Genomic DNA, 17,631 nt, shown 5'->3' on the forward strand with positions numbered 1-17,631 from the left:
TTGCTGCTGCTGCTGCTGCTGAGCCTCACAACCCCGCCGCGTGCATGATCCAATCCAGCCGAAAGGCGCGATGGGTCACACGCTTCTTTTCAAATGTGTCTCCTCTTGAACTCGTGAGGCTGACTGCCGATCCCACTGAAGGGCTGTGGAGCCCCCCCCCCCACTTGCTTTCCACTCCTAAGAAGGAGGAGGAGGAGGTGGAGGAGAAGAAGGTCTCCCGCCCGCCTACCCACCCTTCCTGCTTTCTCCTAGCATTTCAAGAACTTCGATCTCTCTCACTCGCTTCCCCTTCTTCATCCCCCCCCTCAAAACAAACAAACAAAAAAAAGTCAATTGCTCCGTCATCTTGCATTTCCATCTAAATTGTAAAAAGAGGTGATTTCCCCCATCTCCTCCTGAAGCAGCAGCACCAGCCACCGCCACTACCATCATCATCATCACCACCACCACCATCGCCGCCGCCGCCACCTCCCCCCCCCCTCCTTTTGGCAGCACCAGGACGTCCGGTGTGGTGGTGGCGGCGGCGGTAGTGCTGCTGCTGCTGGGGGCAGCGAGTGCACGAGATTGCCTTTGAATCCTCCTGTTTCTTCCAAGGTGCCTTGCAGAGACCAAGAGGGAGGGAGAGGAGGGAGAGCGAGACGGAGAGCGAGAGCGATTGTTGAGAGGCTGAAACCCAGCGAGGAGTCACGATGAACACACGAGGTGAAGGAGCCGGCCAGACTTCGACTTCTTCCACGGCTGCCCAAGAGCAACCCACAACCTCAGAGCCTCCGAAGAGGGGACGAGGGAGACCCAGGAAGTACCCACAAGTCAGTACCGTCTCGCGAATCTCTAGAAAAGCACCGGAGAGGCTGTGGAAATCGGGCGTGCACGTGCACCAAACATGCAGCCGATCCGGGCATTGGCGGGCTGTGTGTGTGTGTGCGTGTGCAGCTGCGAGAGGCTGCTGGCGGCGGCGGCGGGTGCCTTGGCTCCCTAGCCGCGGTAATGAAGAGGCACAGGCGGGCAGGAGAGAGGAGCCTGAGCTGAAAATCCCTGTTGGCAGGGGGGGAGGGAATCGTGGGTGTGCGTGCGCGCGCGTTTGTTTCTTTTTAAAAGGCGAAAACTTCTCCCCTTGGCCTGTCCCTATTGTGTGCCACTGAGGGTTTATTTCCCTCTGTAGAGCGGAGCCGCTCCGAGCCCACCAACCGGCGCTCCCGGGCTCCTCTCGAGCACATTTTAAATTTGAGTGTGTGTGAGAGTGAGTGAGTGAGGGGACGAAGGAAGGAAGGAAAGAAAGAAAGAAAAGGGCTGTCTTTTTGCTATGTCTCAATCTCGGGAGTGCGCGTGTAACTGGTCTCGCAGGGACGATTGCCGCCTCCGGTCCTGCCCAACCTCAGCCCATCCTGATCGTGGGGAGGGGGTTGTAGCGAAGGACTCCCCGGGTGTACGTACAAGGGAAACCCCTTTGTCGGTGGTGTGTCTGCGCTGCATCTTGCATGGTTATTTGCACTTCTTTGGGGCTCAGCCTTTTTGTCAGGAAGCCCGGGCTATTCTTTGGGGAGCGGGTGGTTCTTGGTTTGGGGCTGCGGGCGACGACATTCCCTTCCTGATCCCCCTCCCCTTCGCGCTTTCCTGCAGCCACAATTGAGTTGTGTTTACTCGCTGGACATCAAAATCCCAGGTTTCTCTCTCTCTCTCTCTCTCCCTCCCTCCCCACAAGGCAGTGTGAAATCCAGAAACACTTTGTACTTCTCCAAAGTAAACAGGGAGGTGGGGGTACCGGGGCTTTTCTCTAGTCCTGTAGAATGATGTGGGATTTTTTTTTTTTTTGGTCTGCGGATGCAACCAATTAAGCTTGCGATTGTAGCTCTACGGAGTCTGCATGGATGGAGAAGCTGCAGACTGGAGGGCTCCCCCGCCCGGTGTTTTCCATTTCCTCGGAAGTAGCGATCGGTAGTAGGGATTGCCTCCTAAGTGTATTTAAAACTGACTTCCGCGGGCTTGGGGGGGAAAAGTTTACTTCATTCATTAGCATCAAACCACTTCCTTCAGAGCAAATCAGATGATCAGCAAACCGATCTGGGACCTGAAATGCTAAACACCCTCTGAAAGGGTTCCCTTAAGCTTGGGACGAGGGTGGGTGAGCACCGGGTCCTCACGTCCACGTTCCCCCATCACGCCACCCTCCACCCCTAACTTAAGTAAGTAAATACCTTTGGGAAAATACAATATTTTGAAGTCTCCCCCACACTGCATTCCCTTTTCTGAGCTAGCGCGATTTCAACTTAACGAACTTTCCCACCTCCCGCCTGTACTAACGTGTGTGTGGAGGTGGTGGGGTTTTTTTTTGCTGTGGGTGGGTGGGAGGGAATCTGTATGATTTGAGAATGGAATGTTTAGGGTTTCAATGGATTGCCCAGAAAGACGTGCCCCCCCCCCACACCAACATGTTCCCCCCTTTCTTCCCTCCAATCAGCGCTTAGCATTGTTGCTGTTGTGCCTTCTTTGGAAGGATATTGTGTCAGTTTCTTTTCCAGACCCAAGAGTTTACCAGTCTAAAGAATGTTAAGACTCCTTTAACAAACTGAATTTAATTAGTCCTACCGCATCCTGTAATCCAAATGAAATGTTCAATATTTGGAAGTGGATGTGGGCTTTCTCCCCTTATAGTATGTATGATTCACTGAATAAATATTTGAAATTTGAAAACTTAATCATATCCATTTAAATGGTTCTTTTATTTACTATCAAACAGAGAAGCCATTGGGAGGGGGGGATGACTAAAACAATTACTGCTCTTGTACTGCTTGAATTCCAGGCACCTTTAAAATTCTACATTGTTCTTCACTCTAGCAGAATAGACTATAGACCTCACACACAACAAATTACATTCCATTAAGTCAGACAAAATGGAAGTAGATTACAAACTGTAGAATAACACAACACTCCCTTTGCAATATTTAGAGGGGAAAAACCTTAACTATAATGTACAAACTTCAGTATTTATGTTCTTTAATGTTGCAGTTATACACCTCATTCATCTTTTGTGTGATTAAAATGTGAATTATACTAGTATGTCTCAATTGAGTCTGAAGAATCCGAAATTATTGCAGTTACAAAAGTGTTAAATATATTTGATTGGAAAGATGTTTCCAAACTGTTAGAACATAAGAATATTTTCATTATTCTGTTATGCAGTTCCAGTGATAATGAAGATACGTTATAGTTAATGCACCCACTTGTCAATATTTTGTCCCATTCTCTTTATTTTCTTTCACTGTTTAATCAGTTCACCCATTGGCACTACAAGTTAATTATATGCTGTTTAGGTGTTGTAGCTTGTAGTTTTTTGAATTTTTTTGCCACAATAGCATGTTTTCCTGTGTTTAGGAACCAACAGGAGAGCCCTCTCCTAAAAGACCAAGAGGAAGACCCAAAGGAAGCAAAAACAAGAGTCCCTCTAAAGCAGCTCAAAAGGTGAGATTACTCCAAGGGAAGAGATTTGCTTTCATTACCATCCACTCATCAGCCAGTGTCTGGAGGATTTTTCTTAACCTCTGATCTGCAGAATTTGTGCTATTTTAATAATATTTCATGCAGGGAAGTTGGAGGAGGAGCCTAGAAATGCGAAGGCAGTTGTCATTGCTTGATTTTATTAAAAACCAACAACAAATCTTTTGTATATACACGTAACTTTATTTGCTCTCGAGATTGTGCTGTAAAAGAAATAAAACCAGTATTGTGAATGTCTAACAACAAGAATTCAAATTCTCCAGGTTTATTTACATGATATCCAAACAGTCTGTTGAAAGTGAGTGTTTTGTTATATGTATAATCTAGGATTAAAGCCAATGATGCACTGATGGAAATCAGAATACTTTTTTAAATGTACAGCTTTCAGAAGTCATATAGTCCCAGCTGAGTTTTGCTTCTTTTAACTTTCAGGTTCAATCTGGGGAAAAAAACTTTGTCCTGTTTAAATGCAAAAATGCGACTTATAATACGAGACTAAAAAGATTTTTTTACAAGACAAATACTAGGTGCCCTTAAGAAACAGTTAGTATGTAGCTTTGAAAACAGAGGGGTCATGTTTCTGTAGACAAGTCACACTGCAGTTAGCACCAGCACTCTTGATTTACAAGTATGATGTCTAAAACAAAATCTTACCAAATCTGAAAGTCAGTTGTGATGTTGAGTTATGTTCTGCTAACTCTATTAATCAGTTATGGTGGAATGCCTTTTGGAAGATGGTAGCTAATTTTTTTAGAATGACTGTTTAGTGCCTGTGGGCCCTACTCCTGTTAGGTTTGATAGTTTTCAGTGTTATAAATTTCCATAGCAACTCATGATAAATATGTAATTTAGGGGCTGACTATGGTTTGTGTCTGTTTTATTTTAACTCTTTTGAATATCAGTACAGGAAACTGTTGCTAATCTTCACCCCTCCCCTTTCTTTCTTTTTCTGCAACTGAAGTTTTAAAAAGTTGAATGATGTGTCTATTTTTCTAGTAACAAATTTAATAATCCCGGCCTCACTGTACCACACACGTTTCTCCGCTCCCCCCGCCTGTAGTATATATATGTATAATAGAAACCTTTATTTAAGTTAATAAAAGCCAAGCTTATACATCAGCAATCTGAACATTAAGTGTTCAAGCAAAGGTAACATAGGAATGTTAAATTCCTAAATTCCCATGCAGCAAGAAACACTTAAACACATATAAATTTAAAAGTTAAATATGGTTTCCATGTGACCCATAATTACTTGAAGGAGCATCCCATTGATTTCAGTGGGACTTACTTGCAGCGTAAGTGTGCCTAGAACTGCAGTCTTACAGACATCTTAATTAACCTATATTTTTAGGATCAGTTTAGAATATAAAGTTAATTCTAGGTTAATTCTGGATTTTCAGAGTTTATCAAGAACCTATGGCTATGGAGATGAAAGTTTCATCTCTGACTTTCTCATAATACGTTTAAACAAGGTTCTTAATATTAAAATCATTGATGCTTTTAAAGTCTGATGTGTCTTTTATTTTTTTCAGTTGAATGCTTGTAAAAATGATTTTATCCCTGGATAAACAATAGAAGGCAAATTACCCTGCATGCTCCTTCTGGGTTTGGCCTGTTGAAATGAATGGGAATTGTGCAAAAATGCAGTAGAGAACAGGCAGCTGTTCACTGTTTATGCACAACACTCAGTTGAGATGTTTATCTTTATGTAGCCAGAGTGTGCATCTTAGTGCGTGTGCCCATTTTTGAAAAGTGGAAATGTCTAAGAATGCTTACATGGATATAAGTTTCAAATAATTGACTTGGTCCTAGAGATCTGTGTGCACTTGGATGTATGTTTGGATCTCTTGCATGCAAATGCTGTTCCATTCATTTCAATGGAGATAACAGTTCCTTCTATACAGTGTAATGTTCACACTGTATTGGAATGGGTGGGCGACTTTTGCAGACATGGAAGATCCATATGTGAACTAATTCACTGCTTGGTAACTTCTGCACTTGTAAGTTTTTCTTGGGTTGTGTTTAGGGTCAAGGGTTGACATGATGAAGAAAATTATTCAGAGTAGTCCCATTGGAATTAAAAGGGGAACAATTATTCAGAGTAATCCCACTGAAATTAAAAGGGGGAAATCGGTTTCATTGGGACTACTGCGAGTAATTTTCCTCATCATATCCACCAAGGTATACAGCTTCATGTGATGCTGTAACCTCACATAACTTGCCCATCTCTGATAATAATTTGGAAAATACTTGCTCATTCTTTTTCCTTTTAAAAAAGCTACAGTTTTAGGGAGATATTGGCCTCTGAAAATGATCTAGTACATTTTGTACCTTTCTGAGGCATGCTTACTAAATAATTTAAAAACGTCTCCATGCTTCGTTTCCAGCTTTCAAAGTAGTGCTTGTTAACTGCTAGGGCCCTTTTACCCATAAATGTGGTTACTCTATATGCAGTGAAAAGTTGCTGGAATTTCTGGAGAATAATGGGTGGCCTCTTTTTCAAAGTGAGCTAATTGAAATGTATTGTGCTCATAACATGCGAGATAAAGGTGTACCACAGAGGAGACCTAAGAAGGCCCTCATGATTAATGGATCAGGTGTTCTCTTGCAAACGATTCCACATCATAATTAAAAATGTATTATGCAGGTGGCATTGAATTTTAAAACATGCAGATATGGACCTTGTTTTGTTATATTTCTAAAGGTAGAGATCATTCCATCTGTCCAGATTGTTCTGGGATTGTGATTATTGCATGCATTTAAAATGGCTTGGTGCATGGTGATTTTTCTTGCTTTTTCTTTTTTACTTGCAGGTCTTATGTTTGGACTTAGAAAACTGGCCTGGGGACATTCAAAAACAAACTGAGCTTGTTAGGAAATTAGCAGTGTGAAACTTGACAATGCATAAAAAATGCTTCAGGACCAACTGAGCAGTTTGTTTCATGTCTACTAAACAAATTCCAAGGAATTGGCCATAAAAGTAGCCACAAATTCTGCAGCAAAATGAATCACACACACACCCCCACACTTGTTGAATCTTTTTAATTTTGAAGTCCATTGAAAAAACATAGTAAGAGAAAAGACAGCGGAAAGCAAAATACTGGGGGAAAAGACCAATCAATCAATCAATCAATCAACAAACAAACAGTGTTTTTGTTTGAATTTTTCAAATAATACCAACAAGAAAATAAAGTTTATAACTTTCCCCTATCCTTGTTGCTCACACGTAAGATTAGTTAGTGCTTATAATAGGTTAGAGTGATACTTAATATAAATATCATCGTTTTATATTTATTTGGCTTATCCCAGTTCACAGATTTCGGTTTCAGGTAAGTAATCACTGGTCGCCAGTCTTCCAGGAAGTGCCTACTTTCTGCCTTCCTTGATGGAGTTAGGTTGTCCATTATCAGCAGATCTCAAATGTTCAGTATTCCTTTCGGTTGGTGATTTGACACATTTTCACATGTGTGCTATGGTTAGCTGTTCCACTGCTAGGAGAGTTTCTTATGGAAACAGATTGTGTCCTAGACACTGATATAGCTCAGTAACATTGTTAATAGTTGATATTTTGTAATTTGTTTAATGTTTGCTGTGATCATTTTTCAGAATTGTTGCATTTTTGCTTTTGCCAGAGATGTAAATAGGATCCTCTTTCTAGTCATCCCTTCCAACAGATTTCCCAAACCACATATGTGATAGCTCATGGTTGGGGTTGAATATGAAAACGTTAGTAGTTGGAAAACATTTTCATTTATATATGCACAAAGTTATTTCATTGGATTCCTGACCATTATCCAGTCTTCCTTGCGATTTCCAGTTCTAATATTTTCTTCCGCTTTTTCATGTACAGTGTTATTTATGCTTCTTTAAGTAGCATGTGATAAACTTGTGGAAACAGGCCTTTGTTTACTGAAAACATGGATTGGAATAGGTTTTCAAATGGTGTGAATAATTTAGTGATTTGCATATGGAGTAAAACATTCTTTTTCATAATGCTTTGGATCTGCAGGTATTCCAATCAAGGGAGAGAGAGCTCCAAGGATAACTGCTGCAATGTATCCAATAGTAGTAGGCTGTGATTGTGATACAAGTTTTAACATTGCTTAATTTCTGATTTCACCCACGAGGTGGAAAGTAATAGGGAAGCCTCTTCTGAAACAGTGAATTTATTGAAAATCATGACTGTGGTGATGTAGGTGATGAAATATATTTATGTCACCCGTCACAGACGTGTGGTGTGTGAAGACAGTTAGATATTTATTAAAGTATCATGCTCATTTTGTTTATTGTCCATATGACAGTTTCTAATGGATAGGGGGAAGCAAGTGTTGTTCTGTACGAGTCCCTTCAAAAGGAGAAGTCTTTCCTTACCATTTACATGAGTTTTGGAGCTTTGTAGTAATAAGAAAGGTTTAGCATTGCCAGTCCTCCATTTTTAAATTGTATTTTTCTGTATAGGGTTCCGTTCTTGAACTTGATGTCTTTTCCCAGTCTAAATGGAGTTTGCGGGGGAGGGGGGACTGCCATTGTCTCAGTTGTTTACCTGCAATGTGTATATATTAGGATAGTTTGAAATAGGTATACAAGGCATGGTACCACCATCGTCTTCAGCAGGGCTAGTCTCCCAAGCCAGGAAATGTTCCTTTTTTGTCCATTTGCTGAGACCCTCCTTTGTACTTTTGATCAGTACTGTAAAGTTTGTATGGGGCAGTTTGGATAAAATGCCTGTTGGCACACATGCAATAAAGATGGGGTTGAATTGAGAGTTCACTTGCTGTGATGTTGGCAGAGGATGCCCTGACATATGCCTTTATCATGTGAGGGGCTGTTCACTTAAATCACCCTTCTACATGCATTCTCAATACCTGTTTAAATACCTCAGTGTGACCCTGTTCTTATCACGTAGTTTGGACAGGATGGTTGGCATCTTGCCCAAATCAACATATGAAGTAGTTTTGACAACTGAGTAGGCATGTTGGCTGACATACTGAGGAAAATTACTCAGAGTAATTTCATTGAAATTAAAAGGGCATGTCAGTTGGGAGTAGTATATATCAGGTGGTATAAATATATGACTGATAAATCTTAGTGATGTGGAGACTTGTATGTCCTCTGAACAAATTCATATATTATTATGTAAAAGTTTATTCATGTAATGTGTGGACATATAAAGATGGGCTGTTGACATATTTCTGCAACAAGAGCAGAAATCTCACAATCTCTGCATATGGAGATTTTAATTGTTCATATTCTTGGTTTGTGCTTGGTAAAATTACATTGATCGTATGTAATGAAGAGTTACTTTGGGGCTATAATTTGAAGCATGATTGCTTGGAAGTGAATTCCGTTCGAATCCATGAAACTTCTTCTAAGTATGTGTTAGACGTGCTGCCAACCTGAAAATAAATGCTTTATTTAATGAAATTCAATTTAAAAAGCAATGCTGCTTTGAGAATTTTACTTGCTAGGAAAATAAACTGGTGACGCTTTAAGAGGAGAAGCCTAGATTGTGTGTGAAGATTTTGATTTTTCTTTTCTTTTGCATTCTTCAGACAGTGTCATATGCCCTAGCTACAATCAGACTAGAAACCTTATTTTCAAGTGTAAACCTCATCTGCATGTAGACTACCATTTACTTATACTTGGGGTGGGGGGAAGCCAATTCTCTGTTTTGAGGTCAAGTGTGCAAACACATGGAGGATTTAAATTGGGTTTTTATCTGTCCCAGATCCTGCTTTCCTTTCATTTAAAGTAGTGGTTCCCCTCAACTCAATAGTGGAGCACATCACAATGCAAACTGTGTTGACTTGTTTGACAACTCTGATCTTTACTGTAAGAACTGTTAGTTAGCCTTATTTGGTCCTATAGCTTAGACAGATTTGATCTTGATGACTGAACACATCATTTTTATAAAACAGACAGCAGTTGGATTCCTACTTAAGTCTTAAGCATCAGCTGGTCCTGTTGGTGAATTGACTGCACCAATTGCTGTGACCATATTAGCAGGTAGGTCATATTAGTAGGTAGGCTAAGCAGATGACTGCAAAGGTTGGTGCATAGTGAAGCAAGTTATGTGATTACTTCAGCATGTGCCCTGTATATAACTATGCCGATGTAGACTGAGTTATTGCCAAGCTACTGAATTTTGGCTGAGGTATGGTGCAATAAATGTAGATTAAGTGAAAAACTGGATCTATGATTAAGCAGCCATTCAACTATATTTCAGCACATGGTGATCTGTATAAATCCATTTGAGCCTCATTTGATACATGTCATTTTGTGGTGATTGGTCTTTTGTTGGTACAATTTCCATAATGTTGCTTGTCCAGTTTCCATAATGTTGCTGTTCTCTATAGAGGTGGTGTAGTGGCAGATAAATGAGAGGCACCTGGCATTTATGGAGGACACTGGAATGTGTTCTGCTTAGTTTTATACTGAAACTGAAGACAGTGAGCTCTTTCTCACAAGCAGTGAGAAAGGGCTACCTAGTTTGTGGGGAGGAAGCCTGAAAGTGCTTACCTCCCAACGGATGACCGCCATCCGTGAGCAGGTAGATTGCCGCCCAAATGAGCACCAGCTGCTGCTGGCAGCTCTGAGGGTTGGGGTGCTGGGATGTGCCTCTGCATGTTGCCCTACCCCCCAGAGCTCCAATAATGTGTGAGTGTGTGGTGCATTATGGGAATCTCCCTTCCCGTGTCTGTCAGCTGCGGCTGCTTGCAACCATGGCTGACACACAATCAAGGAAACATGATTTGACGTCAGACATGGGGGCGTGGTTAGCCCATGTCTGATGTCAGACACGGGGGGTGGGGTGAGCGGGGCTGCCAGCGTGGCCACACATGGGTCACGCTCCGCCACTGATGTAGGCCACTGTGCGCACATGATTTGACTTTTCATGAACAGCCTCTACCTTTGTAAACATGGTGTGTGCAAATCATCTCAAAGATATAAAACCGGGCTAAAGGAGCCCAGCCCAGTTTTGCACGTGAATGTGAACTGCCGGGATCGGGCCTGATCCCAGCGGCACCATGATGGCAAACCCTCCTACAGAGCCACCCTTTAAAATGGGGTTAGGAGAGCGAGAGCTACCTAAGTTGGCGCTGCATTTGCAGCGGAGCCAGGAGCGGCTCTTCCCTGCCTGAGTGGATGTACCTATGTCTGGAGACCAAGGATAGGCTGGGACTTTGGTTGGCATACCGCTCACCCCACTGCCCAACAGAGTCCCTAACTGAACTGACTGACTTGTTGTGGAGCTGATATTGGAGTCTAACAGACTGATAGTTCTGGGGGACATTAACGATCAGTTTGGGAGTTCATAGTGGCTATGACAACTATGGGCCTATCCCAAGTGGCCTCTGGACCAACGCACGTTGCTGGTCACACTCTTGTTTTTTGGTTTTTTTGCTCTGATCAGGATGGTGTTCCATGGGTTGGGACTTCTGTGATTTCCCCATTGCCATGGACAGACCACCATCTGGTTAAAATTGGACTCACAGCCACAACCGTCTCCACAGGGGTTAAGGACCACCCAAATAGCTTTAAGATTCCAAGAAGCTTTGGAAGGCTTTAAGGTTGGTTCTGCCAGCGATTCTCTCGATGCCCTAGTGCCACTAAGTGCCCTCTCTGACCCACTTCTAAATTAGCCTCTTGGTATTTGGAAGAACTATGGGGGCTGAAGTGGCAAGATAGTTGGCTAGAGTGCAAGTGGAGACAGACTTGGCTCGAATCTGACAGATTACAACACAGAGCACATTTGAAGATCTATTCTGTGGCAATGCACACAGCAAAGAAGCAGTTCTTTTCTCCCTGCATTGCTTCTGCAAGCTCAGATGCAGCATTGTTGTCTAGGGTTGTGAGAGGGCTAGTACATTCCCCTTCTCCCTTAAATGAAAATTTGGATCCTTCAGTTACCTGTTGTGATGTTTTAAATGAGGTGTTTTTTTGCAGATAATGTATTTCATATTTGAGCTGAACTATACCCTACCGTTACTGCAGAGTCTACTGTGGAGGTGTCCAGTAGCTCTTGTATGGTTGAATTGGGTCAATTTCGGTTTGTGATTCCTGAGTATTTGGATAATCTGATTGGGACACTTCACCTTACTTACTGTTCTCTTGATCCTTGCCCGACATGGCTTATATGATCTAGCAGGGAGGTTATTGGAGAGGGTCTTGTTAGGATCATTAATGCATCTCTCAGGGGAGGGCAGGATGCCTTTTTGTCTCAAGGAGGCAATTATTAGACCACTGTTGAAACCTGCATTGGCTCCCTCAGAATCAGGCAATTATAGGCGTTTCCAACCTCCTGTGGTTGGGCAAGGTGATTGAGGTGGTGGGTGGGTGTCCCAGGCAGTTCTTGGAAAAAGCAGATTATCTGGTTCCATTTCAAACTGGCTTTCGAGTGGGCTATGGGGTTGAGAGTGGGCTATTGGGTTTGTCCTTGGTTGGCCTGTTGGATGATCTCCAATTAGGAATTGACAGGGGGAGTGTGACTCTGTTGATCCTTTTGGAACTCCCAGTGGCTTTCAGTGCCATCGACCATGGAAACCTCCTGGAGTGCTTGAAGGGGTTGGGAGTGGAAGGTACTGCTTTGCAGTAGTTCCGCTCCTATCTCTCAGGTAGGTTCCCGATGGTGTTGCTTGGAGATTTTTGCTTTTTCAAAATGAGAGCTATTGTAGGAGGTGTCACAGGGCTTCATTCTATCTCCAGTGTTTTTTAACATCTACGTGAAACTGATGGAGAGATAATCAGGTGATTTGGTGCAGGGTATTATCAATATGCTGATGACACTCAGATCTAGTTCTCCATAACAACCTCATTGGGCAATGATATAACTTCCCTAAATGCCTGCCTGGAGGCAGTAATGGGCTGGATGAGGGAGAACAAACTGAGGCTTGAATCCATGCAAGATGGAGGTACTAATTGTGAGAGGCTGGAACTTAGAAAGTGGCTTAGATCTGCCTATTCTGGATGGGTTTACATTCCCCCAGAAAGAGAAGGTGTGTAGTCTGGGAGTACGTCTGGATCCAAACCTCCCCCGGCCTCTCAGGTTGAGGCAGTGGCCAGGAGGGCTTTCTATCCGCTTTGGCTGATACACCAGTTTTGCCCATTTATGGAAATAAACAACCTTAAAACAGTGGTGTATATGCTGGTAACATCTGGACTTGACTACTTCAATGTGTTCTATGTTGAACAGCCTTTGTATGTAGTCCGGAAACTGCAGCTAGTACAGAATGTAGCATAAGGGTTAGTCTCAAGGGTTACCCAAAGATAACATATTACACTCATTTTAAAAGAACTACACAGGTTGCCGATAAGTTTTCGGGTGAAATACATAGTGCTGGTTATTACTTATGAAGCCCTGAACAGCTTGGGTCCACTGTTCCCTCTAGCAGGGATTCCCTGAAATTGTTCACTACAACTCCCAGCATCCCCAGGTGCAATGGCCTTTGGCTGGGGATTATTGATTGATTGATCATATTTCTATACCGTCTGACATGTACATCTCTAGGCGGTGCACAAAATTTAAAATATTTAAAAGTCACAGTTTAAAATAGAAGACAATAAAAACAATAGAATAAAATCATTATTAAAACAAGTTTTAAAAATTATTAAAAACTAATTCTAATTAAAAGCCTGAAAAAACAGGATAGTTCTGAAACCTGAAAACAAACAGAGAAGGAGATGTTCTTATTTCAGTAGGGAGCATATTCTAAAGCCCTGGGGCAGCCACAGAGAAAACATGGTCATGGGTTGCCACCAAATGAGTCAGTGGCATCCATAACCAGACCTCTCCAGAAGATCGCAACAAGCGGCAGGGTATATGACAAAGGAGGTGCCCTCTTAAGTAGCCTGGACATAAGCCGTTAAGAGCTTTATAGGTAAGAACTAGCACTTTGTATTTCACTCAGAAACATATTGGCAGCCAGTGCAGTTCTTTCAAAACCGGTGTTATGTGGACTTTTTGTGTTGTCCCAATCTGGCTGCCACATTCTGTTCCAGTTGTAGTTTCTGGACTACGTACAAAGGCAGCTCCATGTATAGCGCATTACAGTAGTCAAGCCTGGCGGTTACCAGCATATGTACCACTGTTAAAAGGTCATTCGCTTCTACAAATGGGCATAGCTGACGTATCTGCCAAAGCTGATAAAAAGCACTCCTGGCCACCGCCTCAACCTGAGAAACCAGGGAGAGCTTTGGGTCCAGGAGCACTCCCAAGCTACGTACCTGATCTTTCACGGGCAGTGTAACCCGATCCAGAACAGGCAGATCTAAACCATCTCTCGGATCCTGGCCCCCCACAGTCAGCACCTCCATCTTATTTGGATTCAACTTCAGTTTATCCCTACTCCAGCCCATTACTGCCTCCAGGCAGGCATTTAGGGAAGTTATGCTGTTTCCTGATGAGGTCCACATGGAGAAGAAGATCTGGTTGTCATCAGCATATTGATTACACCCAGCACCAAACCTCCTGATGATCTCTCCCAGCGGTTTCATGTAGATGTTAAAAAGCTTTGGAGACCGTATGGATCCTTGTAGGACTCCACACTTCAGCTCTCGCTTACCAGAACAACAGTCTCCAAGTGACACCATCTGGAATCTGCCAGAGAGGTAGGAGCACAACCACTGTAAAACAGCCACCCAATTCCCCCTCCCTCAGGTGGTCCAGAAGGATTTCATGGTCGATGGTATCGAAAGCCGCTGAGAGATCCAAAAGGATCAGCAGAGTCACCTTCCCTCTGTCGATAGCCATTTGGAGATCATCCAACAGGCCAACCAAGGAAGTTTCAACCCTATAGCCCACATGAAAGCCACTTTGAAATTAGTCTAGATAATCTGCATCATCCAAAATTGCCTGGAGCTGAGAGGCCACCACCTGCTCAACCACCTTGCCCAACCATGGAAGATTAGAAATGGGTCTGTAATTAGCTAATTCTGAGGGATCCAGTTTAGCTTTCTTCAAAAATGGTCTAATAATTGCCTCCTTAAGACAAGGAGGCATCCTGCCCTCCCTCAGAGAAGCATTTATAATATTTACCAGACCCTCTCGAATTGTCAGATGAGATAAGCCAAGTTGGGCAAGGGTCAAGAGAACAGGTTGTAGGATGCACAGTCCAAAGCAGTTTGTCCACTTCCTCAGGAGTCACAAACTGAAAATGATCCAATCTAATCCCATAAAAGGAGTTGTTAGACACCTCCACAATCTACTCTGCAGTAACTGTGGAATCCATCTCAGCCCAAATATGAGAGATTTTATCTGCAAAAAAAAAGTCATTTAAAATGTCACAGTGAGTGACCGATGGTTCCAAGTTTAAATTCAAGAGGGAAGGGCTACATACTAGCCCACTCATAACCCTAGACAACTCAATTGGACGTGAATTTGTGGAAGCAATGTGGGCAGAAAAGAGCTGCTTCTACACCACCTGCACTGTCAGAGCATAGGTCTTCAAATGTGCTCTGTGTTGTGCCCAATCAGAGTCGCGCCGAGTCTTCCTCCACTTGCACTCTAATCGTCTACCTTACCGCTTCAACTCCCGTAACTCATCTGAATACCACAGGGCTGTCTTTAAGGCAATTCGGAGAGGACACTTAGAAGCTATTGTGTCTATGGGAGTTGTAGTCCACAACATCTGGGAATTCATGGTAGAGTGAACACTGCTTGTATTCAAGGTACCTAAGAGAACACCGCCTTCTTCATGAACCCTGCCACGTATTAAGATAATCTGAGGAGGTCTGGTTGTGGTTGCCACCTTTTAGGGTTGCCCTGGAACTTTGGGACATGCTTCCTAAATGAAATTAGTTCTAGGGATGTGCAAAGAGGTTCGATGTCAAATGTATTCAACATCAAACTGGTTCGGTTCAACAGTTCAGACTCTTAACTGAACCATCCCCTGTTCGGTCTGACCGAACATACCCCCCCCCCCACAGTTGCTCGGGTTGTGTGTGTGTGAGAGTTTTAAAAAAATGTTTTTCTTATTTTTAGTACTTATCCCCTCTGGGGTCTTCTCCAAGGCCACAGGGGAGTCCACAAAGGTTCCCCCACTTCCCCCGCTGGTCTTCCTCATGGCAAAAATCACTCGGTTCGGGCATTCTTCAGCCCTTTCTGGGACTTTCCCCCACCGCCTCGGCCATTTTGGAGTCTGCCACACATGCACAATGGTCCCGTGTGTGGCCGGGTCATGACCCAGACCACGCAGAGGCCCATTGCACATGTGTGGCAGCCTCCAATATGGCCACCATAAGAGGGAAAGGGGCAAAGAATTCCTGAACTGGGTGACTTTTGCCACAAGAAAGACCGGCGGGGGTAGGGGAACCTCCACGGACCTTCCACAGTCTTGGAGAACCCCCCTGGAGGGGGTAAGTACTTTTTTTCTTAAATTAGGAAACTGACATATACTGAGTCAGACCATTGGTCTATCTAGCTAAGTATTGTCTTCACAGACTGGCAGTGGCTTCTCCAAGGTTGCAGGTAGGAATCTTTCTCAGCCCTATCTTGGAGAAGCCAGGGAGGGAACTTGAAACCTTCTGCTCTTCCCAGAGCGGCTCCACCTCCTGAGGGGAATATCTTACGGTGCTCACACATCAAGTCTCCCATTCATATGCAACCAGGGCAGACCCTGCTTAGCTATGGGGACAAGTCATGCTTGCTACCACAAGACCAGCTCTCCTCTCCATAATTGACTCATGAACAACCCCCCAAACCAATCTGAACCCTGGGGGGTTTGTGGGGGGTGGGAACCGAACTGGCCCAGTCCTTTTCAGGTCTGGTTTGGATTCGAACCTGGCCAGCCATTTTTGCGCACACCCTAGAGCCCCAACTTCTCTGGATGTTTTAAAGAAGGACCTGAAAACGTACCTGTTTATCCAGGCTTTTAGTTCATAGTTTTAAGTTTTAGAGTTATCTGTATTTTAAACTGTTTCAATTGTTAATGTTTTAATTGTGTCTTTAGATTGTGAATGGTCCAGGGACTTGTGTATGGGACAGTATAAAAATGTGTTAAATAAATAATTAATAATAAGCAAACTTGTTTGTTTCCAGAAGGGAAAAAACCTTCACTGTTTTTAAAGGTGTATCTAATCTAATAAGCATTCTTTCCCTTGTGGTTTTCTGCTGTTCACTGAAGTGTGTTACATGTTGAGTAAAGTCATGCCTCATCATGTTAGGTCACATGCGAGGATGTAACACAACCAGAAACAATTCACCTTACTCTTGAACAGGATGTCAAAGGAATTAGACCACAGACTAAGTACTTAAGCACGTATACACTGCTGCAGATCATGGGTATAACTTCTGATTAAATGTATGGAGAAGACAAAGATTTTGAGAGGGACATGAAACCTGAAGAATGATCACAGAGTCGTGGGATCAATTTATACATCTGAGAGTGGCTTCAGACATTACTGAAGAAGTACTGCTGGCTTAATGCTTGTATGCTTTATGTTGAGCTGGTGGTATGTTGTATAAGATTCCAAGGAGAATGTATGCAGGCTGTAGATACAGATGTCTCCTGTGTTAAGTTCCTCTTCAAATGTTAGAGGAAGCACCATCAGCCAGACACAGAAGTGACTGTGCATTTGGCTAGTGGAACTTCTTCAGCAGGGCCAGTGTCAGGGGCCCATCAACTTAGGCACAGGCTAAGGGCCTATTGCTGACCCCTGAGGCCCTTGTGAAAAAGGATGAGTGCTGAGAAGCCCTCGAAGCTGCTGCCACTATTGCCAAGGTAAGCCTCCCCCAAAATCTTGTTGGATTCAGTTTTGGTAGCGGCACTAGCAGAGGCTCAGAGACCTGTTCAGCAGCTGCACTGGTGAATGCCAGCACTGGACACAGTGGCAGTGGCAAGGCATTGCATTATAGGTTAAAAAAAAAGATGGTGACTGCCAGCACAGCTAGCATGCTTCCTGCTACTGCTAAGATCCATTGTTCTTTAGTAACACTTGTAGGTGCTGTGACGACTTAAACCGCTGTTGAGAAGGTTCCATTTCTCTGTTTCACCACTTAGTATTAGCAGGAGGAAGCAGATTCCAAGCTATCCAGTTTAAATGTTTGGGTTTTTCCTGAGGCATCTGCCCCTTTTGACTTTCTTTTAACTCTTTCCAGATAAGCAGGCAAAGCAATAGGCTTCTTGTTTTTCTGTAGGA

The 17,631-nt window shown here is 43.3% G+C and overlaps 1 protein-coding gene across 1 annotated transcript in view; it reads left to right on the forward strand.

Annotated features, from left to right (window-relative positions):
• Positions 1-1,257: 1,257 nt before the first annotated feature.
• Positions 1,258-17,631, forward strand: part of HMGA2 (high mobility group AT-hook 2) — a 203,815-nt gene continuing 187,441 nt past the window's right edge. The window contains exons 1-2 of the mRNA XM_053258470.1: positions 1,258-1,426; positions 3,373-3,459. Of these exons, the coding sequence (XP_053114445.1) occupies positions 1,304-1,426; positions 3,373-3,459 (210 nt within the window). The 5' untranslated portion in view covers positions 1,258-1,303. The remainder of the gene's footprint in view (positions 1,427-3,372; positions 3,460-17,631) is intronic.

This window comes from Hemicordylus capensis, chromosome 5, assembly GCF_027244095.1.
Source record: "Hemicordylus capensis ecotype Gifberg chromosome 5, rHemCap1.1.pri, whole genome shotgun sequence".
NCBI lineage: Eukaryota > Metazoa > Chordata > Lepidosauria > Squamata > Cordylidae > Hemicordylus > Hemicordylus capensis.